The 25980-nt window shown below is 43.0% G+C and overlaps 1 protein-coding gene across 1 annotated transcript in view; it reads left to right on the top strand.

The window, feature by feature from the left end:
• TCF7L2 (transcription factor 7-like 2 (T-cell specific, HMG-box)) overlaps window positions 1–25729 on the top strand; it is a 119047-nt gene extending 93318 nt beyond the window's left edge. The window contains exons 5-12 of the mRNA XM_010564988.1: window positions 2513–2599; window positions 9032–9157; window positions 10031–10190; window positions 10930–11037; window positions 15886–15934; window positions 16487–16537; window positions 17693–17765; window positions 23429–25729. Of these exons, the coding sequence (XP_010563290.1) occupies window positions 2513–2599; window positions 9032–9157; window positions 10031–10190; window positions 10930–11037; window positions 15886–15934; window positions 16487–16537; window positions 17693–17765; window positions 23429–23849 (1075 nt within the window). The 3' untranslated portion in view covers window positions 23850–25729. The remainder of the gene's footprint in view (window positions 1–2512; window positions 2600–9031; window positions 9158–10030; window positions 10191–10929; window positions 11038–15885; window positions 15935–16486; window positions 16538–17692; window positions 17766–23428) is intronic.
• Window positions 25730–25980: the final 251 nt, after the last annotated feature.

Genomic DNA, 25980 nt, shown 5'->3' with positions numbered 1-25980 from the left:
GCTGATGGCTCGTGAAGCATGAATTTTTAAACTGATCTGCAGAAGTGTCCTTTTCTCATTAATGCCCTTACACTGCACCACGTGGGTTTTTCTCAGATTCGGTTTTCTGTGGGCTCAGGGTGGTTCTCATGGACTCTTTTTTACCAGGGCCATCCTCACTCTAAATGTCCAATTTTTAAGTTTCATTGGCCTTCCCCGTTGAAACCCTTTTCGTTTTCCTTGTGAAACAGTAGACCTTTACATCGGCCAGTGAGCAGCATTCCTGGTCGAGACGTGGCTGGGCAGTTGGCATCTGAGGAATGGAATTTTCTTGCAAACAAGAAAGAGGAATTAGTTTACTCTAAAACTGGCTGAGAGAAAAGCCGTGGAAAGTTAGTTTGGGGTTTTGTTTTCTTTTCAGCTTCTCGTATCCCACTTGCAGAGCTTTGTTGGGTATGAGGTTCCCTCCAGTAATTGAGTCCTTATTTTCTTTTTTTTTCTTATGTTGCCATCTCTGCAATGGGTTTGTAATGCATTTAAGCAGTGCCTAGGCCTTTTGTACAGTATATTTGATTTAAATACTTAGACGTTTGTATTGCTGGATACAAAGGTTCTCTGCATTACAAATCAAGACTATTACCCTATTTTTCTCACATAACAGGCCTCATCGGTTTGGGGGAGATCATATTTCTTTAGAAATGAATTGCCCAAAGCTAGAAATAGTTTGTTCCTGCTCGAGGTTGTTTGGCCAGCTGTGCTAAAATACCTCCTCACAAGTTTGCCCTTCGTAAGGAAGTGGAGTTCACACCCCCAAGGAGAGCAGGGCAGAGCAGGGGGTCCCCACACACACCCAGGTCTCGGGCAAGGAGAGGGGTTGGCGTCCAAGGCTTTGGGGGCCTTTCTCAAGCACAGAAGTGGGGATGCAGGAGAGCTGGAGCTCAGACGTCGGCCACAGCAGCCTGCCTCTGGCCACTTTGCAGGCTGCCCTTCCTCGCGGGGTGGTCGTGCAACTTGGTTGGGTAGAGGCTCTCCCACCCTGAAGGTGAAGCACATCCATCAGCTCTGCAGAAGGCTGTTTTTTCCAGAAGAGCACAGCATGAGCAGAAGAAACACCCAGAGCATTGCTCCCTGAAATCTTAAATTCCTCCTCATTTGTGGCGATTTCCTTTTTACGTAGGACACCCTGAATGCTGGTAGAATGTATGTCAGCTCCTTTTCTTCTTCTTTCTTGCTTGCAGGGCCTAGCTGCAGTACAGCCACCTCATGCTCCTCTGTTGCAACTGCTTAGCTCAAGTTTGCACAGTAACAGCCTCAGCATTTAAAATACATATACTTGGCTAGCGCCAAAAGTCAGTAACATTAAAGACATGAGAGTGCAGGGAAGAAAGTCCTCACTGTCGTTGACCTGCGCCTCATTGCTCATATGTGTCTCTCTTACATTTTTATGTGGGCAGACACAGGTTTGTCCTCCTTGAACCTCCTGTCATGGCTGCCAAACCATGTGGATGTTGCCATGTGTGGCCACTTTCATCAGGCAGGTGCTAATGGCCACCTCTGCCACTGGAAGACTCTGTCGTCACCAGTGGTTTATGACAAGTCAACATCCATGACATACTTATCCACCCACAGCTCTTACAGCTTCTCCAAGTGGTTTTTGTTGAGGGGTGATACCATCGCATTTGCTTTTGCTCTAGGAGAGTAGCATGTCCAACTTTGCAGAAGTAACCCAAGATTTTTATTTCCCTTCTTGTTGGCGCTCATGCTTCAACTTCCCAACCCATCTATCCTCAACTGGCCTGGATGTCTCTAGCATAGTACCCCCCCAGAAAGCATCCTGCCCAATCAGATGATATATTTGAAGGACAGATGAAAAGAACTAGCCAGCACAGACAAACCTCAATCAGAAAAAGTTGTGTGTCTTTCATGAGGATGCTGTTTTGCATGTTGCTGTATTTTTTAATTATTGTAATGAGGTGTGATTGTCTATTGGTTACCCACAATACTTCTTGGGGACTCTCCCCCGGTAACTCTTGTCAACACTTGTTAATCTGACAAAAGGCTACAAATTAAGCTCTGTTAATTTAATGTTTTCTCACCGAGATCTAAATACCGAAAGAGGCCCAAAGCGCAACTGAAGTCCTTTGATTCACTGTACTTTATTTTGGTATAAATTTACATTCATTATTGTTTTCCTTTGGATGTGTAGCCCTCAATTAGTGTGATGGCTCCATTAAAGCAAGCGAGACTTCGCCTTTAATTATTACAACAAAACACCTAGTTTCAGCTTGGGGAGAGGGTCTCTATTGACATAAGCAGAGGTTATAAAATTTAATTAGCCATTCCTATCAGATTTATGGCATTCAAATTGTTCTGTGTTTCTTTCCTTTGATCCTTGCTGTACAATCCCCAAGATTTTTGTTCTGATCAAATGAGAATAAAGCTTACTGTGCAGAGAGAAGTTTTTTGTTGTTTTTTTTTTTTTTTAAACCCTTTTTTCTTTCTCTCATTCTCTCTTTCGCTTCTTTTTTGCCAGGCAAGGTCAGCCAGTGTACCCAATCACGACAGGGGGTTTCCGCCACCCTTACCCAACAGCTCTGACTGTCAATGCTTCCATGTCAAGGTGAGTTCAAATGCTGAGGTCCTGAATCGAGAGCAAATGTAACTCCTCCCGCTGCCCTCTCTAGAGGAGAGCATTTCATCTAGGAAGCATATTTCTGAAAGCACTTCAGTTAAACAGTCCCCCTTAGTTTTTCAGTAGGGTGGAGGAGGAGAGGACAAGGGGTACCTTCCCATTTGAGGAGAAGAGGGTGTCCTAGTGCTGTCGTTGGGCTTTAAGAATTTGGTTTTGAGGGAGAGGTGGAGGAGCGGGAAGTTGTCTTTAAAAGCCAAACTAAATGAAAAAGCTGGGAGAATGTGATGTTGAAAAAGCAAGGAGGAGAAGTCGTGATACCTTTTGCTTTCTCGGTGGCCGTCACCCAGAGCAGCGCGCTGTGTGCGAGAGGGGAGTCTCAGGAGGGAGGAGGGCTCTCCTCAAGCAGAGTTGGGAGGAAGGTTATTGCGCTGTGTTTTCCCCCACCAAAGCTCCAAACACTGATAGTCAACATAAAAGGGCCTGCCTGACCCTCTAAGGCTTTAGAAGTATATATTTCTCCCCCTCCCTACCTCCAATTAATTCCATCTAATTTTCCAGGGGCTGCTAGTTTTATTTACAAACTGGTTGGCAGCACTATGTTTAAGTAATCACTAATTGCTCCTAATGATAGTTTTATTTTCTGTTCATCTGATTTTCAGTCTGGTTAATTAAATCGGTGGAGGTTTAGACTTTCCTGATGGGCTGAAACAGCTAATCCATTTTGATGATGGCACATAATTAAATTAGCATGCATTACATAGCAAGGTTCCACGTCTCTTCCCTGCTCTGTCCCTTCCTCTCCATCTCTGCAGTTTAATATGTGAAGGTTGGTGTATAGAGGATTTAAGGAGGAAAAGGTTGCGGGGAGGGGAGTGGGGGAAACACACCTCATTGAGAAATGGAAACCTGTAGCTAGAGCTGGTGAGTGAATGGGTAGGGAAATAGTGTGTTGTGTGCTTTAGGTAAGTAGAGTAAAAGCAGAAAATTAAAATTTGCTCATGTTGTTCCAGCAAATAGAGAAACAATTGCAAAACCAACTTAAAAAAAGTATTTGATAGACCCAGCATGGGGGAGAAAAAAATCCTGGGTTGGGGAGAGAGCTGCAAATTTAAACAATGGTTCCCTCCCTCCATTTAATCTTTTTTCATATCTGTAAAAGACTTGCAGGCATGGTGTGAGGCAAAGTAGAGCTTGATTTAGTTTAATTGTTATTAGAGAGGCTAGTCATTTGAGGGAGGGGGGAGATGTGGGAGGGGGGAGGCTATATTCCCAAGATAGGCTTTATGAAAGGTATCTAGTTAAAAAGAGTACACAGCAAATTAAATACATTATTGTGGTAATGGGACGACAGAAGTAGAGGTCTATTATACTTATGGCAGTTATAGGAAATGTAGGCTCCTTGCCCTGTTCTAGCACATCCTTTGATATTCATTCCATTCAGCAGCAGGGCCAGGACTTCTCAGAATTAAGTGATGGGTCATTATACTTTAAACACCATGGAGAAGCCTAGATTGGCAATTAAACAGCACTTGCTGACACTCGCTTGTGCCACCCTGTGACCCCCTTTAGATTGAGTTGTTGGAGCTCGGGGCCCTCAGCCTGCTAAATTGGTAGCAGGCACTTCTCCTGACGAGGGCTGGCTCTGAAATCTGCCGGCTTCAAAGGGAGCAAGATCATGTATAAACCATAATGTGGGTGCACCGTGGCTCAAAAAATAAGGCAGGAATAGATGAAATGTTACAAGTGCAAGGGGAAAATGAGAGAATAATGACAAATCTAATGCAACTCAAAGCAGAATTGTTGCACAGAAAAATGCATCCCACTGCTTGTGCATAAAATCAAGGCAGGCAGATGACATCCAGTTAACAGAAGCATGTCAACAGTGAAGTAAAGTGAGAGTGAGTAAGAGAGAAGCCCCTGAGACAGCCAGGAACAAAAAATTAGTTGTCCTTAACAAGTTAAGACTCATCATTATATTCTGGCTTGGAGCCATAAAAGGAGACAGTAGTGTATAATGAGCTGCTTAGAATTTTTAGGGTGTTTATTGCAATTCATGGAATACTTGTCTAGAGAAAAAAATACGGGGGGATGTCTTAGGCGAAGGTGAGGGGTGTGCATATACGCACACAGCCTTTCTTTTTGTCTCTGACATAAGCCCACATGCGCACGCACGCTCAGGCACACACGCAGACTGATGAATAGATTTAAGATGTTTATCCTTTGTTTCAGCCCAGAAACTCCTCTCCTGGTTTCCCATACATGGGAACACCCTCTGGGCAGACCGTGCTCTGATACGTGGTTCGACGCGTGTTTTCTCATGCCCGCCGTATCAGCTGGAGCGCCTGGGCTCAGCCGCGGGACAGCCCTTGCCCTGGGTAGCCAGCAGAGTTGGGAGATGGGGCTGGCGTGCCCGGGGATGCCCACGCTTGCCTGCAGACACGCTTTTCACGGCTGGCCTCCGGGCAGCAGTCCCGCAGGACCCTGGTACAAGCCTTGGGGTCGCTGTGTTGGCTCTGCCCAAACGACGAAGCCAGGGCAGACCCCAACCTCACCCCTCCATCCACGTTTTTCCAGAGCCTTCCTTTAAAAGTAGTTCCTGTCTTTGCCTGCATTATGGTGTAGACCTTTGGAGCACGTAACGCTTCCCAACCCTGAATATTCCCTAAGCTTAGTAATTACAGTTCATTAGTTAGAGTGTGCTTATGAATAGTTTATAAAAGGTTAATGGGTGACTAATAGTGATTTTCATAAAAGGTTTAGACTATTAAGGTAGTGTCTTCAGGTTGTTTTAACCATTTACAACCCTTTTGTCCGCTTGTAGCATCGCCCCACTCACTTTGTATGCATGCAACATGCTTATAACATCTCTTGATCCTTCATTACCCCTCTATAATATGCCCTTAATGTAAATTGAGACAGGGTTAACTGACTGATGGGCAAACAGTGGACCCACTATGAAAAAACAACTGCTGTGAGAGGAAATCAGGAAATAATTTAGCAGAATTACACCAGACAAACGCTGCACAGCAGTTAAGTGGTGGCAGTGGAAAATACCTTCTGTAATTGAAATTTCAGGGGAAATTCACTTTTGCTGAATGTAATTACTGAAGTTGGAGTGTAGCCAGAACTTAAAAGTTAACACTCTTCCCTGACTCGTATTGCCATGTGAGTGGATGTCTACATGGAAATAAGTAGGCACTCAGACTTTGGGCTGAACGCTCACCCAGCCCACTGAAGTCCATGGGACTGTGAGAGCAACTTTGGGTTCTGGAGCATGTTTTTATAGCCCCAAACATAGGAGGGAGTGCGTAAGTCCAATAGGCAGCCTTGTGTCTTGGAGGGAGAGAGATTCAGCGTGAAATAACCAACGGTCATTGGTAATGAACACACAATTTCCTTGGGGAAACTGCTACCCCGAAAATAACTACTGAGCTGCAGCTGGCTGTTGATGAAGGCTGCCGTGTCTCTGAAGTTTAGAGCTCAGTGGGTAAAACCTCAGCCCAGCTGAAGTCAGTGGAGGTTTTGCCATCCGCCAGGCTTTCACACAACGTGTGTATGTAGGCTTCTCCTCCTCCGCTGCACCACTTCTCCATCTGGTCACTCTCCAATGTGCAAATACTTGCTCTCTTTCTCCTAAATGATAATGGGGAAAACATTTTCCTCATAATTAGGGGGGAGAAGTTACATTTTTTGCATATTTTCTTCACCCTCCCTTTTTTTTTTTAGCTGGACGTACTTAAATCTTCATCAAAAATAAACAAATAAATAATGCCCTATCTTTTGTTGAATTTGTGTCCTTTGAACATCCTGACCGTGCAACAGTCCACCATGTAGGCAGAGTTCATTTTGCAGTGCGTTTGAATTTTTGACCAGATCCTCATTTGAGAAGCAAGTCTATGACCCACTTATCATGGCCACATCAAGGGATCCTCTTCAGAAGCTTAACAGACACCATCTTTTGTCCCCATTAATTCCAGCTGTAATCAGTCTTTTGTGATATTTGGGAGCCCTTCTGCAGTGATGAGTCTAACCTTATTCAGGTCCACTGTCATGCCCTTCTGTCCTTGTGCTACCACTGCACCCAGCTCTTCTTCCTTGCTGGTGTATGCCCACTGCCCTTCCCACTGTGTCCTCATGTCCAACAAGCGCAGCTCTTCCTGCCCGTTCTCTGGAGGTAGGGTTTTCGGCTCCATCTTCATCCTTCATTGTCCCGTTGTCACTGGCTCTCATTCCAGTTTGAACCCTAGCTAGCCCCAGCAGCATAGTCCTCTCTTGAACACTGGGTCTTGCCTAGGACAGCAAGTCATTCGATAGAATGTGTGTCAACTTTTTATCACTATGCTTATATCACTTTCAGTGAGGTCAGGATTTTGCCATGGGTTTTATTTTCACCCATGTTTGTAAGTTAGTTTTTAAAAAAAAGCTCTTACTGTCAGTTTTTATTGTTTGCATTGTACTATGGCTGAAGGCCCCAGGCACTGTGTGAACAAACTTTAAGCGTGTCCAACCAAAATACATGCACACAAAAGTAAAGAGAGGGAGAACAGAAAAAAATGGTACAGAGGCCACAAGTTTATGTCTTGCTGATGGTGAGGCAATTCTGTGGCAGAAGTGGGACCAGGACATTGGTCTCCTTGCAGCCTTGCCGATGTCTTCTGTTCTGACCTACCGTGCACCAAAGCATTTCCCAGACGCGTGTTTCTCTCCCAGCTACTTTTGTCAGAGTGGGGAAGGCATTTTGACAATCCACTTGGAGATTTGTGCCCATGAGTCTTTAGCAGAACTAGGAATGGCCGTTTTGCTGCCCCTTCTCCTCTTCCCTTGCCATCACACCCTCCTCCTTTACTTCTTTCCATGCCTTTGTTTGAGAGGAGCTGCAATTCTCTACAGTTTGAACAATTTCACATTCTCCCTGTCAGTCCCTGCTCTTCCCACCACTGCCTTCAAAGACAAAATACTTCTGTCTAATGATCCTGAGTACTACCAGCTGATAGACAAAGATCCTCAGAGCTCGTAGTGGACAGTACCTCTTGTTCATGAAAGTACTACTGTGTCATCTTGTGAATGTAGGGAATGTCTAGGCAGCTTGGGGTGGGGGGGAGGGGGCGGTTAAGCTCACTAATGGAATTTATAAGAGGGGGAAAAAAAATCCCATTATATTTCTGATACTTGTATACAGTCTACTTATCCATGGTATATCACCCCATTTTACATCCTGTTTGATAGAAAAAATCATTGTATATTGATGATAGAAGAAATAATTCTTTATCCCATTGCATGTTCCATATTCTTGGGGTATTTTATTTGGACCAAGATGGTTCAAAAATCTGGGATGAGGGTAGGGATTTGCAATGATAAAAAACCTTGTCATTTGCCAGATCACTTTAGCTTTGGAATTTTGGGGGAAGTTATTTCTTAGCCAAAATTTTAGGCTAGATCCCATTTCCCTGGAAACCTGTTGACTTCAGTGGGGATTTTCTAAGGGAAAGGCAGGCAGTCATAGTGTGCTTTCCTTATTCACTGCAAAACCTTTCTGAGACTGTTGAGAAATAATGATAAGCAGTCAATCCTGCTTTTGAGAAGTTTGTTCATTTTGGGTCAAAAGGCTACATGATTGTGCCATGTTCGTGCTGTGGCCCCGACTGAGCAATTAGATTCATGCAGAAGAATTGCACATCCCTCTGAATCCAGTTGCAGGACCGGGGCCTGTCCAAGTATATGACCATAAACCATAAAGCTGACAACATTTTTTCCCTTTCAAAAGGCTAGACTGTTATTTTGCATGAATTTAAGCCTTCCTAGGTTACCTTAATGGGTCAAAATTGACTGAATTCCACAATCTTCCCACTATCTGTTAAAGCCATGTGGCTCGGAGATTTATTAGACACAAATAAATATTTTCTTTTGCTCCATCAACACAATGTAGCTAATGAGGCATCTATAAGGATTATCAAAAACGCGTCTAGATTGTCTTGGCATTAATATTTTATTTTGCTGTCAATATGGAATAAAAGATGTTATCCCAAATTCACAACATGATTCAGAACTATAAAAATTGATTCCTTGGTTGTCGCACATGATTTCTTAGCAAAGAAATGGACTGGTGGATTTTTTTGCAGGTAGCTGCAATTCCACTTTCATCCAAGTTCATCCAGTTGAATTTGCCTTTTGTTAAAGATGTTAAAAATCATGATGTCTCATGTCAGTAATGATAATGAAGGGGAAGATTGGCTTTAATGACATTAGGAGAGTCATTATGTTTAATTTATTGCTAATTAATGCTGCCAGCTTTCATATGCTTTGTCTAGCTGTCATGTGCTTGTTATATGCCTTTTTTTTTTTTTTTTGTAATGTGTGTACACATCCCTCCCCATTCATTCATTTTTATTCTGACGATTTACACAGCTTTCTCTCCTCTAGGTTTCCTCCACACATGGTCCCGCCACACCATAGTTTACATACAACTGGAATCCCTCATCCGGCCATAGTCACACCAACAGTCAAACAGGAATCTTCCCAGAGCGATGTCGGCTCACTCCACAGCTCGTAAGTTGTTGCTTCCCGTGTCTTCTTTTTAGAATGTCCAAAGCATCACCAGTGCATGTGTGGCTTTTAAAAGGGCTTGGATTTGTGGCAATGTTTTTTCTGTAAAATACTTTTTAAAATTGCTTTTTCTTTTCTGTTCTAATTGCTTTGAACATGGTTTAACTACCAAAGTGTGCCAAAATAGTGGTTAACAGTCTTTCAGAGTCATTCTGTGACATGTTGTTCACATGTAGACTATTCATAGATGAATAGTTATTTATTTCACTCATTTTAACAAAGAAGTGGAATTTTCTTGATCAAGGTTCAAGCTTCTTGACCAGTTTCCCTGTTACTCAGTGCCCAGTTTGAAGCCGTGAAATACTGGATACACAACAGGAGACAATAAATTAGAGCATAAATGGCTTGTTCAAAGCTGCAGAGAGAGCTGGTATCAAGTTTAGGTTTGAATCAAGGAGAGCCTTGGTCTGCCTCTGCCCCTAGTGCTTCTGGTGCTTCTTGCCTTTCATTTCACGGGTGAAGCAGAAAGACAGCATTTTGGTTCCCACTGATGATAGGATGTAATTATTTCGTCTACCACCATGGTCAGAAGCCCTCCCCATGAACCCATTTTCCTGGGTGCCCATGTACTTCCAAGGTTCTTCTAGGGGCTGAGAGGGTACTTGGTGATACTGCATAAACACACAATGGAGTTTTCTTATAACGCTCTTAAAACTGTTCTCATACAGCAGCCAGGGTGAAGGCACTAGAGAACCTTCTGGTTCTTTTCCTAGAGATTTCTGAGGATTAATGCTAGAGAGATTGAGGGGATTAATTTAATAAATTCACAAGGGTTCTCACTGTGAGGTTTCTGTCTGTTGTATCTTTACCCTTCAGAAAACATCAGGACTCCAAAAAAGAAGAAGAGAAAAAGAAGCCACACATAAAGAAACCTCTTAATGCATTTATGTTGTATATGAAGGAAATGAGAGCAAAAGTTGTAGCAGAATGCACATTGAAAGAGAGCGCAGCCATCAACCAAATCCTCGGTCGAAGGGTAGGTAACAAGGGAGAAGCACAAGCAGGGACTGAAACTCGGTAGGATTCACACCTTCTGAATCACTGTGTTTTCCTGATATTTTGATAATGGATAGGGAAGTTGCTAAACCAAAGGCCTTGGTTTGGTTTTTGCTTTTCGCAAACATTTTTTGCCAGTGGGGTCATTCATGGGGAAGAGGGGCAGTTAATTAACAGCAGTGTTATTTCAATGTTATTTCCATGACCTGTAGATGGAAAAATCTTAGACTTTTATTTTGTCCTAAAACAGGCAGAAAAATAAATGGGGAAGGAAAAAGCCTTTGGGTACAGTACCGGTATCAGCACCTGTGAGAGCTAGAAGAGGAGAGGGGGTGCCAGTGGGGAAAGGATGGGGAGACCTTCTCTAAACCTGTAACTGAGATCTGGCTCAGGCCAAGTGGTTCAGCTTCTGGAACCTTTCCCCTGCTCTTCATTTTTGTTTAGTTTTCTTAATTCTCCGCTCTCATCAGGAGACAAAGGGGCTGAGTGAACGTAAATGATTAGTTATGACTCAGTTGAGTTAACTGGAGTTATAATCTGGAGTTATAAATAAAATATGAATGTCAGCATGCCAGATCATCTGGTTTTATCTCTTTTTTATGAAAATCAACTCTAGCTGTATTTATATATAAATAATATACTCTGCTGTTAACACGCTTAAAAAAAAAAAACCACACTTGTGCTTTTTATTTTGTCTTTTTCTCTTTTCTTCACCTCAGTGGCACGCGTTATCCAGAGAAGAGCAAGCGAAATACTATGAACTAGCAAGAAAGGAACGACAGCTTCATATGCAGCTGTACCCGGGCTGGTCCGCACGGGATAACTATGTAGGTTCCTATGTAGGTGGAAATTTTTTTAGTAGTAGAGCTTGTAGAAATGTATATGTGACCTGCTGAACTACGACCACACATTGCACACAAGCACTACTTGGAAAGCGTGCCTCAGGATCCCAATCTGGTAACAACAACGGACGCTTCCCTCTGCAATACTAAAACTATTGGGGATAATTCCCAGCCCTCCACTTGGAAGAGGCTTCCTGGCTGGGACTAGTAAAAGGTTAGAATTGGGGCATGACAGTAGAGCTCTGTGAAGAAACTCTTACCTTCACTTTTACCAGCGTCTGGAAATGCTGTTTGGCTTGCTGGTCATTTTAAATTACATTTTTTTAAAACAAAATTTAAAATTCCCCTAGTATGGCTCCTCTCCTTTCCACCAAAAAGATGACTAATTAGTGTCTTGTGCTTATCTGTGTGAGAGTATAGTGGAAAGTGGAAGAATGACTTATCCTAGCTTCAGAGAAGGACTGGCAAAACCAAAAGTGTGACTTGTTTGAAAGTCTTACTCTCAAGTGGGGTTAAATGAATTATTCCACGCTCTACTGTTGTATATTTCGATTATGTTTTGCTTTTTCATGGCCATGTTATCTCCCCCCACCCCCCCGCCTCATTTTTTAAAAAGTGTTTTGGAGTTTGTGATCAATTAATGGAGTGGTTTTAAGATTGATTTCCCCCCTCCACCTTTCAGAAAGCCTGTTTTGTAGCTAAAAGTGGTAGAATTTTCTGTCTTAAAAACATAAGGCCAGTGTTGTAACCACTTACTGGTACTATATAACACCTTCTTCCATGAAGGGTAAGCAGTGCAGCTGGTAGTAAGTGTTTGCAAGCCTAAACCCATAAATTCTTGTCAGATTTGTGGATTGGTGTGAGCTCTAAACCCTCTTTAATAGGATTATAGCAGCATTTTGATTATTTTTTAAAAAATTTAAATAAAAATCACCTAAAACTTGCAAGGTCTCTAACTCTGGAATAAACCCTGCTCCCTACCTTCCAGGCAGACTTCCCTGCAGGTTTGGGGACCAGCAGCTCTAAGATTGATGTCAGTTATGTACAGTGTTATGCATTTTGTTTTTGTTGAAGTGTGTCCCTTCCATCATAGTCATCATCACTGCCTATTTTACCGTAAATGTCCTATTTTTGCCATAAATCACATAAACTGTGTGCTTTGTATATGGCAACGTTTACCTCTATGAGAATCTGCGCTTTTACGTGTAGGGATGGGAAGAAGCCAGTTCAGAGTCTGCAGCGAAGCCTAGAGCAGCAGCAGCTCTTGACACTCTTCCACCATTTCAGCGGTGGAGAATACACATGCTAACTTATTTAGTAATATGTACTTCAGGACATCTTTTCAAATCCTTCTGTTTTTTCTTGATGATCTTGTCTTTCCATTGGTCTCTGCCTCGCTCCCTCCTTTGTTCGCCGTTGCAGGTGTAGCTGTGCATGCTCCTCAGAGGAGACCTCATTAAGCCTGATGAGGCGCCGCTCCTCCTTAAACACATTTTCCCTTTCTTTTTGGCATTGGCTGGCCTGAGACTGTCAGACCATAGGCTTGAGGTAGTTCCTCGGCACTGTGCAGTATCGCCTTCTTGGGTGTTCAAAAGGGAGTATAGGCTCGACTGAGGTTTCGGGAATGCTCATTCTGCGCGGTGACTGTGCCACCGACAGATGGGCATGTACAAAGCCTTCAGTGTTTAGGACCTTTTACTTTTGTCCTCACTGTGTGAGCACTGAGAAACCCTTTCTTCTCAAGCTAAAAAGGACAGGATGAGAAAGCCAGCACTTTCCCAGCAGCTTGATGCTGTACCCCCAAGTGACCTTCAGGGGGAACCTTCCTGCCTGAGGAGAGCACGGTACCTTTGCATCACATGATGGCATCATCCACAGGATTTATTTATTACTCCTGTCCTGGTCCATTCAGAGCTCTGAGTTCCCCTCCTCCCTCAGTATTTTATAGGGTCTTGAGCCCTTCACACTTCTAGTGGGGGAGTGCCTTTGGGCTGCTTGAAATGGTTAATTTGTTAGGCATCTCACATCAGGCTCGAGGATGAGGCCAGCTGTAGCCCAGGTCTTCAGAAACAGGAGCAGTACATTCAAGAAACGCAGCTTTCAGCCTGCTCTTAAATAAGAGAAGAGGGTTCAGGGAATCCCTCGCGGCTTGTTGGTGTCACAAGGCACATTTGCTTTTCCTGAGATCTAACAGTAGATGTTAAGTGGTGCTGAGTGCTGGACTCAGAGTATGTAAGGGTCTAGTCACCTCGCCTGCCGCTTGTCTAGAAAATTAGTACCAAAGAACTCTGCAGTCCGGTCAAAATCCATGTTGGTTTGGCTCTGTAGAGGGAGCTGACAAACCGGTTAGCAAGTATTTACATCTACATTTACTTGCAGCCTAAGAATTTGTATAGTACGATGATGGAAGATGTTACAGACCATCTGCTCAAGTCTTAGGAGGACTATATGAGGCAAAGGCAAAACAATGTCTTCTGCAGAGCACTTGAAAAACTGCTGCCCTAATTCTTTTCTTAAGTCCATGTATTAATTTAGCTGTGTAATCAAATATCTTCTCGTAGCACAGAAATTAAACAAGCAAGCCAGGTGATTCTTCTCCCTATTTGCTTTGTAAAAGAGGTTAGTGGAACCTCTGTCAGTTCTTTGTTAGGAACAGTTTTCAAAGCTTGTGTTGAAAAGGAACCAGAAGTTCCTGGTCCCTAGCTGACATTCCTGTATATCAGCCATTTTTAACAGATTGCTTCCTGAAGGGGTTAGAGTACTTTAATACCTGGCTTGAAGAGTTGTAAAGGGCAGGTGACTCCTGACCTCTCTGTTCTGGCTGGCCCTCATGTGAAGAAGTTACAAGGTCTCAAACTGAAAGAGCCTTTGAATTCCCAAACGTACTGCAGAAATTAAGCAAATTTGCCAGAGATGCAGTCTGTTAATTATGCAAGTGGCCTCCTTGAGATTAAATAAAAATCAGGCTTATGGTCCTGAGGCAATTATCTGGTTTTAGTTACGTTGTTGTAAGGCTGGAAAAAATTCACTGACTTTCACAGAGTTACTGTCAATCTAGATCAATATAGATGGAGCAGAGTCTGAACCTCTTGTATCTTTATGTGGTACATGAACTTCAAGATACGAAGTGTTTCCCTATTTTATTCTCAGGGAGCTTTAGGAGCAATGCTTGTCTATCTTGTCAGCCTGTCATGTAAGACTGATGGCTGCTGTAGCAGTTGACTCAGAGCAACAACTTCCGATATCCCCAAAAATGACCTCAGAGATGTCAGAGCTGATTTCTCAGCAGCATCCAAGCTACAGGATTATGTGCACGTTGTTTAACAGTCCTTTACAATGGACGGTACACACAGCTTTTTCCATCACCAGAAGGCTCTCACAAACAAGACTGTGCTTGTTGCAGCCTGGACAGCAGGGTGGGAGTTTACAACCCTGAGCAAGCAAGGGGGAATGAGTACAGAAGCCCTGTGCCAGAAAGCCAGCTTTTGGGGAGGAAAAAATAGGACAACAACAAATCAAAAATCCAATATTTACGTTGGGGGAATTTCTTAGTGATACGTTCCAAGGAGTATATCATAGTGAGTGGATGTGCCAAGCTGAAGCCCATGTTAACCATTTAGCTGGGAGCCAGACCAACCTACTGAGAAAGATGTCCACCATGTGGGAGAACCTCTTGGCTTCCCCACAGGTATGTCCAACCCTTCAAAAGTGCTGTGAGAGTCCTTCTTCCAAGACACGTTTATTCCCTCTTGACCACAAGGGATTGCTGGTCTGGTGTCTTTTCACCAACTTCTCTTAACTACCGCGTCTTCAAAAGCTGGCGTCTCCTGTGCTGTTCATGTTCATAGTTGACATTGCTGGCCCAAAAGTCGTTGCTTTTAGCATCTGGGGAGCTGTGAAAATGAGATTGCTCTGTCCCCTACACTGGCCTACACAGTCTTCTCAGTGTTAGAAGAGTTTTCTTAGAAAATAGCTTTTCTCTTTTGAGCTATGCTTATTACTTTATAACTCTTCTCTTGGAAAATGATCATTGCGTTTCCACAGAAGGCAGGCTCCCAGTTGTCCTCTCCCACACTGCTGGAGGGAAATGAAGAAAGGGCCTTTCTCCCTCCAGTTAGAAACCGTAACAAATGGCACCGTTTTGCGGGACAGTATTTGGGAAAGGGACACAGTTTAGCAAGATAGTACTGGTTATTTTCCTTGTGATAGAGCAAAATGTGGGAAGGGTCTTAGTTATATCTGGATTTTTTTCTTGTCCTGGCTTTGCTTCCTAGGTTGCCAGCGCACTTATAAACCTGCAGGTTAGCATTTCCTCATTACTGTGGCTTCCTCGTCTGCTTTAACGGTCGGGTTTGGGCGCTGAGGAACTCCAGGGGCTCAGTCTGACCTCACACATGCACTCTCCCCGCTTCAGTGTCCCTCTTCTTCCCCTCCCTGCCCTGCCAAAACGTGACCACAAATGATGTTTGAAACTTCCAGATGCAGGAGCGTACAAGTGTCGAATGTTTTTGTCTTCATGACAATCTTAACTCAAAAGAAGCATCTTGCAAGTTGTTCTGCCCCCTCCCCAGCTGCTTACAGCTCTGGTGGGTGTTAGCATTGGGGGGGCTGCAGCGAGGCTGTCCGAAAAGTCCCGGGGCGGGCGGGCAGAGCCGTCCCCAGGGTGCAGCATCCCCTCGGAGCCCCCCGAGCCTCCCCGCACTGAGGGTGAGCCGGTGCCACGCTCTGGTGTCCTCCCCAGGGAGCTTCCCGTGCCATCGCTCGGTGCTGTCTTGCAAGGACACGTGTTTTGGGTTATTTTTAATCCTTCTCATTTGTGTATGTTTCCTGCAGGGAAAGAAGAAGAAGAGGAAAAGGGATAAGCAGCCAGGAGAGACCAATGGTAAGTAAAAATAAGTCTAAATCTCTTGCTTAGTGGAAATGTGGCAATCCTGGTGTGACGCTCCTAGGTACGGGGGAGGTGGGTATGAGTCTCCTGGCCTGACGGGGAGCCGGTCCCTATACTAGACAGCCTTTTTTTTTTAATGCACTCTAATTATTTATGCATTATTGCCCTTCTAAAACTAGTAACCTAGCCATTGCATGTAAGAGCCTCTTGTGACGTTAGCTGAATTTGTACGTAGTAATTGCAGAGCCTTTAACTGCAGAGCCGTAGTTGTAATGCCTATGCCATCGTTTATAAAGTTGTCTGCTTATTTTGCGCATATGTGTGTGCGTGTACGTATGTATGTATGTGTTTGGTATTAATTTGGGCTGTACCTGTATGTTCCGATGCATGCCTTACAGTGGTAAATCGCACCCATTTTAAATTAAGGAGGTTTGCCATTCTATATAGGAAATTAGAAATACTGCATAGGCAATCTCATAGTCAATTTTGAAGAAGCCCTGACTTAGTTTTTTTGAAGCCTTTGTATAATTTGTTCTTTTTTTTCAGAACACAGCGAATGTTTCCTAAATCCTTGCCTTTCACTTCCTCCGATTACAGGTGCTAACGTCATTTTGAGTCATTTAAAATAGTTTATAAACTGCTTTTTAATTTTTTTTCCTGCCATTATAGATTTTAACATTAAACACTTATGACATTAAGAGAAAAATACCATCCACACGTTTTGATAGTATTTATTATCTATATATCTTTATTATATGTTTGATAGTATTTTTTAATTTTGTTTTTCGTTTTTGTAACAATTGCTATTAAAACAGTAATACAGTAAAAATAACGCAAGAGTTGTACTAACTGTGCAAATTGAATATGCAGTATTTCTTTAAAGAGACTGATAAAGAATGGAAGCAAGTCAGTAATGAACCTCCTTAATCTAATGGCATTTTTCATGGCTCCCACTAAGTCTTCTCACATTAGCATGCATATGCATTTTTTTATTATTATTTTCTTTTTGGATTTTTTTATTTAATTTTTTTTCCTTTCTGCTCAAGCCTATTCATTGCAATTCACTAGCTGTACTAACTCAGCACCTTGCCATGCTTTACGTTTTATTTTCTGGCTGATACTAACATACTCATTCCGCAATCTGCTTATTCTTATCCATTCTTTTAAATACAAATTAATAAAAACAAATAAATTGAATGTTATTCCAAAAGCTGCATTATCCCAGGAGATATAATTTCCTTTTTTTTTTCTTTTTTTTCTTTTTTTTCTCTTTATTTTGTATCTGAGTTGAAGAAAAAAGCATGTTCAGGATCTAACTTCCATACTCAGCTTCTTTTCTTCCTTTTTCCCCCCTCTCAAAAAAAAGAGAATAAAAAAACCCAGCCCAAATAAATCCTGCCTGAAACATCCTGCTAGACCAGCCACAATGACTTTCCTCTACCTGCTCTTTTAGAAGGGAAAGAAACAGTCCTTTATAAAGGGATACTGCAGCTTTAATTGCAACAGCTAATCTCAAGAGTTGAATAAAAATGTGATTATCACTTTTTTTTAACTTTTAAATCAAAAGTCAATATTTTGCAATTAATAACGAGGACATTGATTTTTATTCCCTTTTTTATTTTTATTTTTTCCTTATTTTTATCTTTCTCTTTTTTCTCCCCTTTTCTCTCTTCCTCTCTCTCTCTCCCCCCCTCTCCCCTTTTCTTTTTTTCCTCTCTCCCTTTTCTGCTCGCTTTTCTTGAACTCATTCAGACCTGAGCGCTCCTAAGAAATGCCGAGCGCGCTTTGGCCTTGATCAACAGAATAACTGGTGCGGCCCCTGCAGGTGTGTATAGTTTTCCCAGACTCGCTATGGCTGATTTGCAGCTGGTTTATTTGGTACTTTCCCCTTTTTTTTCCTGCCTTGTTGCTTTGTAGCTCTGTGTTGTGATCTAGAAGACACAAGGGAGTGGGACACTGCCATGAGTTATTGTCTCTCTGAAAGGGTTTTGCTTTTTTTTTGTTGTTGTTGTTGTTGTTGTTGGTTGTTTTTTTGCCTTCCTCTTTGCTGCTGCTAGCCAAAAACCCACTGTAAAACAGCATCAGCCTTAAGCCCATCTGATCCGTGGCTCAACCACGCTCCTGCCCTCCAAGCCTCCACCCAAGGAAAGTCATTCCCAAAGCCCTTGGTAACACGGCACTGAGCGCGGTGCCAACACCGGACAGACGCACGGCCGTGTCGGAGATTTTTTTTGGTTTTCTTTTGGCTCATTGTGAAAGTCCTGTTTTCTTTCCTGCCCTTGGTACGAGGGGAGATTACCAAATAAAACTGAGGTGATTGAAAGCTAAACGTAGCTGTAGCTAAGATGACGCAGACCAAATGAGCTCTATCCACCATTGTGTTGTATTTTTTGTGTTTACCTTATGCTAACAGATGCAAATACTCCAAAGAAGTGTCGGGCATTGTTCGGGCTTGACCGACAGAGTTTATGGTGCAAACCATGCAGGTATAATACTACCCATTAGGCCTTTGGGGAAATAAAAGCAATCTGTCCTCTTAGTGCATTTGTGTGATTTTATTTTTTTAATCTTTTTTCCCCACTCCCCACCTTTCTCTCTCCCACAGCATCAATTGCTAATAATCTTTGATCTTTGGAATTTCTTGCTAATTTAATGCCATTTTCTCTCTTTCCTTACCAATAACCTCTCCCTGGTGGTAGAACTGGGAACAAGAAAACTCGAAGTCCTTAAAGCTGGCAGGTTTTTTGGCTTTTTTTATTTTTTTCCAGATTGTCAGCAAAATGATTGTTTAGCTGGACGTCTATATTTTGTCTTTCATTTGGGTCTATGTCCACTGCCTCCAAAGGCTTTTTAAAAAGGTTCTGGGATCTGCAGCACTAGTGTTTTTCTCATGATTAGAGATGTAAAAGCCAGTGTTTACAGCTTATATTGTACCATTTTTTTGGTGTTCTCTGCAAAATTAAACAGCTACCTGTAGGCTTCTACGCCTTGGTAAGTTTTATGTAGATACCAGTTTTTTAAATTACCTGATGTCTTTTTTTTTTTTCTGATTCCAAAAATACATTTTTTTCCTAAATTTTATCCCAGCAAGTGAGCTGTAAACGCCTGAGCTCTAGACAAAACTAATTACAACTTTAGTAGGACAGTTTCCAGCATTAAAAGGAGATGAAAGACATCAGAGAGCCCAAATTTCGACAGCCCATGTTCTACTGGAGTTTAATTCCATGTATAACTCAGTACGTACTTCTTTCTTGGTGGAGGGATACCGAGTAGTTCTTTTCTCATTCCTTTTTCCTTATATAATCGCATTTGGTTAAATTTGTTGTTTCTTTGTTCTGATACAAGCAGTCTTTGAATTTGGAATATTATGATGGTAGGTATTTCAACCCAAACCACACTCTGTGTGTAGTGATTCCTCTCCCACATTTTCCCCTCTTACTCATGCCAGTCCCATGTGCTCCATCTCATTTAGAATGTAGATCAGACGTCCATCGTATTTTGTGTATGCACGCAGTCTTGTTTGTGCTTAGTGTCGAGGAGAACACAGATCGAGGGTGGTGGTGTATGTCAAAATACCAGAGAAGGCACCAGAAACGTCTTCAACAGATTGCATATTGTCCCATTTGAGGCATGCTAGTACCGGGTGTGGGGTGTTAGGTACCAGCACCAGTTCGTATGTTAAACAAGCTTTGAAAGCAGCAGTTCCTTAGAGCTTAAAGAAGAAAGGTTCAGTCCAGAAGAGCTGGGTAGCTACTTCACTGTGTCAGGAGGCCGGAGTCTCATGCTAGCCAAAGACTTGAATGCTGTGTTTAGTTGGGCTTTATTCTGTGCTTAGTTCACTACACACTATCAGCAGATATTTGTGTAGTCTAGAGATAGAGTATTTGAAGCATGTCAGGCTCTGTATGCCAAGTACAAGAACCGGGGGCACATCATGTTTGTGTTGCTTTATCTTTCCCTAGCTGCTTAAGTAAACAGCATACTTTTAAAACTACATTTTATCAGCATTCGGTCTGTACAGTGCTTAGGTTACATGTGAAGCATAAACCCTCTCTTAACTTACGCCAGATTTTGGTCAGAAATCTTTGCAGCACATCAGAGACAACTTCAGTGGTGTAGCTGATAGCTTTAGACTTACGGATGTAGAGTCAGCTGCTTTTCTTTTGGGGCTTTTTTTGTGTTGGTTTTTTTTGTTGTTTTTTTTTTAAATGCATGGAGGCATTTTATCACTAGGTATTAGAGCACTTCTCTCCTAGTTCTGGTCCTAACCATTACAACATTGCATTTGCTAGCATGGTAGCATTTTGTAGCGCATCTTAGGTAGGTGCTAAAGATGTGCAGTTTGCTACTACGATAGAAACTGAGACATCTTTGCTCGCAGCAACTGAATAAACCCATGTCATCCTCTGTGGCTTTCACTCATGGCAATCGCAGCATTACAGGTTTCCCGATGCTGTCCTGGGGCTAGCTTCAAGGGCAGCACGAGCAGGGTCAGGTCTGTTGGTGTTTGCTGGACTGATGTAGCAGTTGATGCTTTCAGAGCAACGCACAAGTGGATAATCCTCACTAGTGCTTCTGAGAGGGGATAGGTAGGGGTTTTGTTCCCAATTTTAGGAGAGGAAAACTGAGGCACAAAGAGTTCCTTGGATGTTTACTTATTCCCCTTCACCAAAGTTGCCTGGTGGTGTTCCCTTCTGGTAAAATCTGGCTTGCAGGCTTTGGGTTTTTACCATCTATGCCTTCTGTCCCACCTAACCCTGAGACGTACATGACCACAGATAACACATGGTGGGAATGGCACAGGCTGGAGAAACGTCCCCGCCTTTAACCATCATGGGTTAAGTAAATGGCTTTTCAGACTAAAAGTGGCCACACTATTCAAGAGTTTAATATACAACAGAAGCAGAGGAAGCAATCTGCTCTCCCTTAATCCTAGTCAAAGGCAAATTACTTCAGGTAGCAGACCAGTGGGTTTAGTTTTAAAAAAGTTGTTAACTCTTCTGAGTCAGACAGTCAGGTAGACCTGGTTTAAGTCTGCTTTGCCATGGGGTCTCTTCCTTTCAGGCCACAGAACTTAAATAGTATTAAAAAAAATATTCTGAATTTTTGGCATACTAGATTCAAACTGCCTCCAGTGAAATAATTAACTGCCTTGTAGATTCAGAGCAATCCAGTCGAATGGCTTCTGGACCACCATCAATGAGGCAGGCAGAGCTTGGGTCTGCAATTCTGCTTGCGAATTATTTTAATGTGGGTACGGGGGGGAGCCCCGCAGTCTCCAGACTGAGAACCCACCTTTCCACACAGGTATTATCGGTGAGCTTTGTGAAGCATCACTGTTCTGCTTTGCCACAGGAGCTGTACAGAAGGTCCAAACATGAACTGTGGCCCTGGTAGGGTTGCATAGCTGAAGCTAAGGAAGTGGTGAGGCAGAGGAGAGGGGAGGGGAGGAAGAGCAGCAGACCTGTCCTTAGCCGAGAGCCAGAGGCTTCCCGTGTTGTTCGTTGGTGGTAGAAGAATTAACAGGTTCTGTTTTGAACCCACCAAATTAATTTTTTTTCTGTCTTTTAACGTTGCTCTAATAAAGCATGGTTTACAGCCTTCACTTGCTGTCTTCTATCTTTCTTTCTTTCTTTCTTTCTTTTTAACATTTAAGTTGCATGGTCGTCTTTAGTTTTTAGCATGTATCGATCTGCAGGCTAACGTGGTTAAAACTCTTCATAGCCCTAACCCCTTACCTTGCCATGTGGAATGTGGAGCAGAACCTGAGAGCAGAGCCTGAGTCTCTGGAGGAAGGGATGTCACGGCACTGGTCCCTCACCAGAGCTGGTGGAAAGACGGGGTGCCGGGGTTGCTCTTCCCTTCCTGGCTATGGGAGATGATACCTTTTAACTCCAGGATCAAGCCGATTAGATCTCCCTCGCAGTCGAGAAACATCTAGCCCCATTGCCTAGGCAGCGGACCTTGGTTTAACCCAAGTCAGGCGCAGTCGCCACACGCAGGGGAGAGCACTGACGACCAGCGGTGGAGCTGGTACGCCTGCACGAGTGGGGAATGTCACCCAGCGACGTCGGGCCGCTGTGCCACGCTTGGGCGCTTCCTCTGATGGCGTTGCTGAGCTAGAGCAAGGTGTCCACGGGAGGGGGAGAGCAACCGACTCCTTCACGTCGGTGGCTTCGTGCAGCTTAGCCGAGCGTCCAAAGTTTTTGTGGCAGAGCTGCTCTAGACAGACTTTGTCATATACCTCGGGCTGTGTGACGGTGGTTCAGCACTTCCCACGGAAAGCGTGCTTGTGACTAGGAGGGCTGGAGAGCCGTCATTGTTAGGGTCAAGGTGGCCACTGAACGTCGTTCTGCCAGATGCTGTGGTTGTTTGCCTCATTATTTCTGTCCTGCTGCTAGAATTGTCTTGCATATACTTGGCAAGAGAGATGGTGTGAAACTGTCATCTGTTTTCATTGCTCCTTTACATTGTTAAGTGGACAGAGGGAGGAGAAAAGATCTCTGTCGGGTCACTTATTTATTTGAAGATGAGCGGCTCTTGCGAGACTCTCATACTCCCTGGTGTGAAATAAGCTCCATGTTGCTCCTCACCTTTGTACCTGTCACCGTGCTCTTCACCTACTGAAATTGGATCCCACTCTGGAGTTACATGGATGGCCTCTCAGAGGAAAATTCTCCAAAACGGAGACGAGCAGCTTCCCAAATCTACCACTCTCCCTTAAAACAAGGAGTAAAACTGAGTCGGTTTAAAGCCACAACCTGCAGGCCATACAACCAGTTATTCTTGTTATTTTGGATCATACTCTGTTTATCCTGTTCTTTTCCTGTTTTTTCTTCTGTTGCTTTGTTTGTTCGTTTTGTTTTTATTTCCCCTCTCTCTCGTTCTCTCTATTATATATCCCTCCTGTCTGACTCTGACATTTCTGGATTTGGTGTGGTTCTTAACAGAGGAGAAGGCAATGAGCAGTAGCTTGCAGCTGTCCTTGCCTCCCAAGGGCAGCGCATCATAAGAGGCGACAGGTGATGCAGGTGTAGAGATAGCCCTGTTGAGTTGGACAGCGTTATGGGACATCTTGAGATACCGTCAACTATCCAGAGCTTTTCTTTTCTAAGGATTAAATTTTTTTGTTTGTTTTATTTTATTTTTCCCGGAGGAAAGCCGAGTTTGTAGGTTAGCACAGTGGGCTCCAAAAGCACCTTGCCTGATTTTCTGATTATTAAAATGACTAAGGAAAGGAGGCGGCCTGAAGAGGAGGGGGAACGAAGAGACAGTTGGTGAATCCCGTCCAAGTCCGTTAGCCGAGGGGAGGTTCCCAAGCGGGCTCGGTGCCGAGGACACCCCGCCAGACCCCCAGGACGGCGCGTGGGGCCGGGGTGCCGCCCGCGCAGAGCCCAGAGTAGCTAACGGGCGGCTCTTTGCTGTAGATGACTGTCTCCGCCGGCGTCTCTGCCCTTTATTCACAGATGCCTCTCTCCCTGTTTCTAGGAGAAAAAAAAAGTGCGTTCGCTACATACAAGGTGAAGGCAGCTGCGTCAGCCCACCCTCTTCAGATGGAAGCTTACTAGACTCTCCTCCGTCCTCCCCCGCCATGCTCGCCTCCCCCTCCAGAGACTCGAAACCACAGACTGAACAAACGCAACCCCTCTCGCTCTCATTGAAGCCCGACCCGCTGGCGCACCTGGTCATGATGCCGCCGCCATCCTCGCTCGTCCTCGCCGAGAGCGCTGCGAGCAAGCCCGGCGCCCTGCCTGCCGCCAGCTGCCCCAACGGGGCCCTGGACCACCCGCCGGCCGCCGCCGCCGCCGCATCCCTAGCACAGCCCTCGACGTCCTCCTTGCATTCCCACAGCTCGCTGGCGGGGACACAGCCCCAGCCGCTCTCCCTCGTAACCAAGTCCTTAGAATAGCTTTAGCCTCGTTAGCCCTTTCCGTTTCCTTCGGGGGGATTGGATTCTGTTGGGATTTGGGGTTTGGGTTTGGGGTTGGTTTTTTTTTTCCTTTTCTGGTTTGGTTTTTTTTTTTTTTTTTTTTTTTTTTTTCCTTCTCCTCCTCGTCGTCGTCCGCTGTTCGTCGTCGTTTCTCAGTTTCGTTTTTAATTCGTGCCATGTGGCTACATTAGTTGATGTTTTATCGAGTTCATTGGTCAATATTTGACCCATTCTTATTTCAATTTCTCCTTTTTAAATATGTAGATGAGAAAAGCCTCATGATTCTGCCAAAATTTTTATCAACAGCTGTTTAAAGTCTTTGTAGCGTTTAAAAAATATATATATATACATAATTGTTATGTAGTTCCAATAGCTTAGTTTTAAAGACTGATTTTAAAAATTAAAAAAAAAAAAAAGAAGCAATTTTGAAGCAGCCCTTGCCGGAGGCATTGGTTCTTTATTATTTGTATTAAATACGAGCTTGCGAACCAATCATTTTACATCTGGTTTTTAAACCTTTAAGGGCACAACGAATGCCGTGCCGCTACTACTTCTTTTTTTTTTCTTCCTCGTGTGAAACAACCTTTATTGTGATGTTACTTGTTATTGTTTAAATGTACAGAAACAAAGGGTTAAAAAAATGTGTTAATATACCTTGTTCCATGGTGTTGTTCTTTTTGGGGGAGGGAACGCTACTCAACAATTAAAAGTATCACAACGCTATTGGACCAGTAGTATTTATTGCTTTAGAAATTGCTTGTTGTATCTGTATGTTGTCCCTTTTTAAATGTTTTTTTCTTCTTTTTTTCTTGAAACATTGTATAAAGGTTTTTTTTTTCCCTTAGTGTAAGCATCTTATATATAACAACTCATTTGTACAAGGTTTTTAAGTTTATATATAAATGTGTATATATATATTTTTTCCGGGATTTTTGTTTTTGATTTCTTTTCGTGATTTTTTTTTTTTTTTTTTTTTTTTTTTTTTTTTGCTATATGAAACACAGTTGCCACCAAATGGACATTCGCAGATGCATTTTTTTCAAGGATCAATAGTGTAAAAAAAAAAAATTGCTTTAAAAGCCATTACACACAAAAAGACTTGAAAATTTAGCAAGGGAATTTTTAGCAACGCTGTTTGAAAAATAGCAAGGTCCAAGTGTCTCCCATTCAGAACTGCAGCTGAATCCCCTGCGACATTAGGACTGTAGGCTGTGTGCAAAATTTTTATGTGCCAAAATTCTCAGTGACTTTTAACTTTCTCCCGACAACTTTATTATTTTTTTTTAATGCTGTAATTTTTTTGTTCATCATGTTTTGCTGTGATGTTACATAGGTAGATATGTATGTAGTTTTAATGTCACCTATAACAGACGTGTTTGGTAGCAGATTGTCCGGAAAGCATTTAAAATGAAGAGGTATAAACCCTTAAGGGCCAAATTCTGTATATTAGATTATTCATAAAAGGAAAATCAGACTGCCACTTTTATGTACACTTACTACATACAGGTAGGTAGCAAACTTAAAACAAAAAAAAAAAACCTAGGCATGTTGATGTTGCAAAAAACGCTGTATAAAGCTGAAAAATTGTTCATCTGTTCATTCAGTGCCATTGTAGTTGACATGAAGCGATTGTAAAACTGTCTCAGATTTTTCTCTGGTTTATTAAGATGCTAACTATAACATTTTTTGTGAATACTTTGAATGTTTCCTAACAGTTGTGATGTTACTGTTCCGTTTTATGCTCTTATTCCGATTTTCATTTTTAATGGTTTGGAAGCCATTTTTTGTAATGAATAAATGTTCATGCTGTACAGTATCTGTAGCATGCAGTTCTGGATTAATAAAAGCAACTTAGTATGTGCAGAGAATGACTTGTCAACTCATTTATGCGTTGACTGCATTTTACTCTGGCCAGGAAGATTTGCAGCCCGAGTGGAAAACTTCCTTCAGAAAACTTGTGAATATCGTGACAAATTGCAGCCAGCTCTAGTTGTGAGAAATCCTGTTTCCTTTGGGTTCCAATGCTACCGCCTGCTAAATTCGTTTTGCGCTAGCCCTCTCCGCGCTCAGCAAGCTTCTGCAGGAGTAGCAGTGGTTGAAAGTCCTTTTT

The sequence above is a fragment of the Haliaeetus leucocephalus genome, unplaced genomic scaffold, assembly GCF_000737465.1.
Source record: "Haliaeetus leucocephalus isolate CR32 unplaced genomic scaffold, Haliaeetus_leucocephalus-4.0 Scaffold184, whole genome shotgun sequence".
NCBI classification, from domain to species: Eukaryota; Metazoa; Chordata; class Aves; order Accipitriformes; family Accipitridae; genus Haliaeetus; species Haliaeetus leucocephalus.
This window is presented reverse-complemented; position numbering and strand designations above follow the sequence as displayed.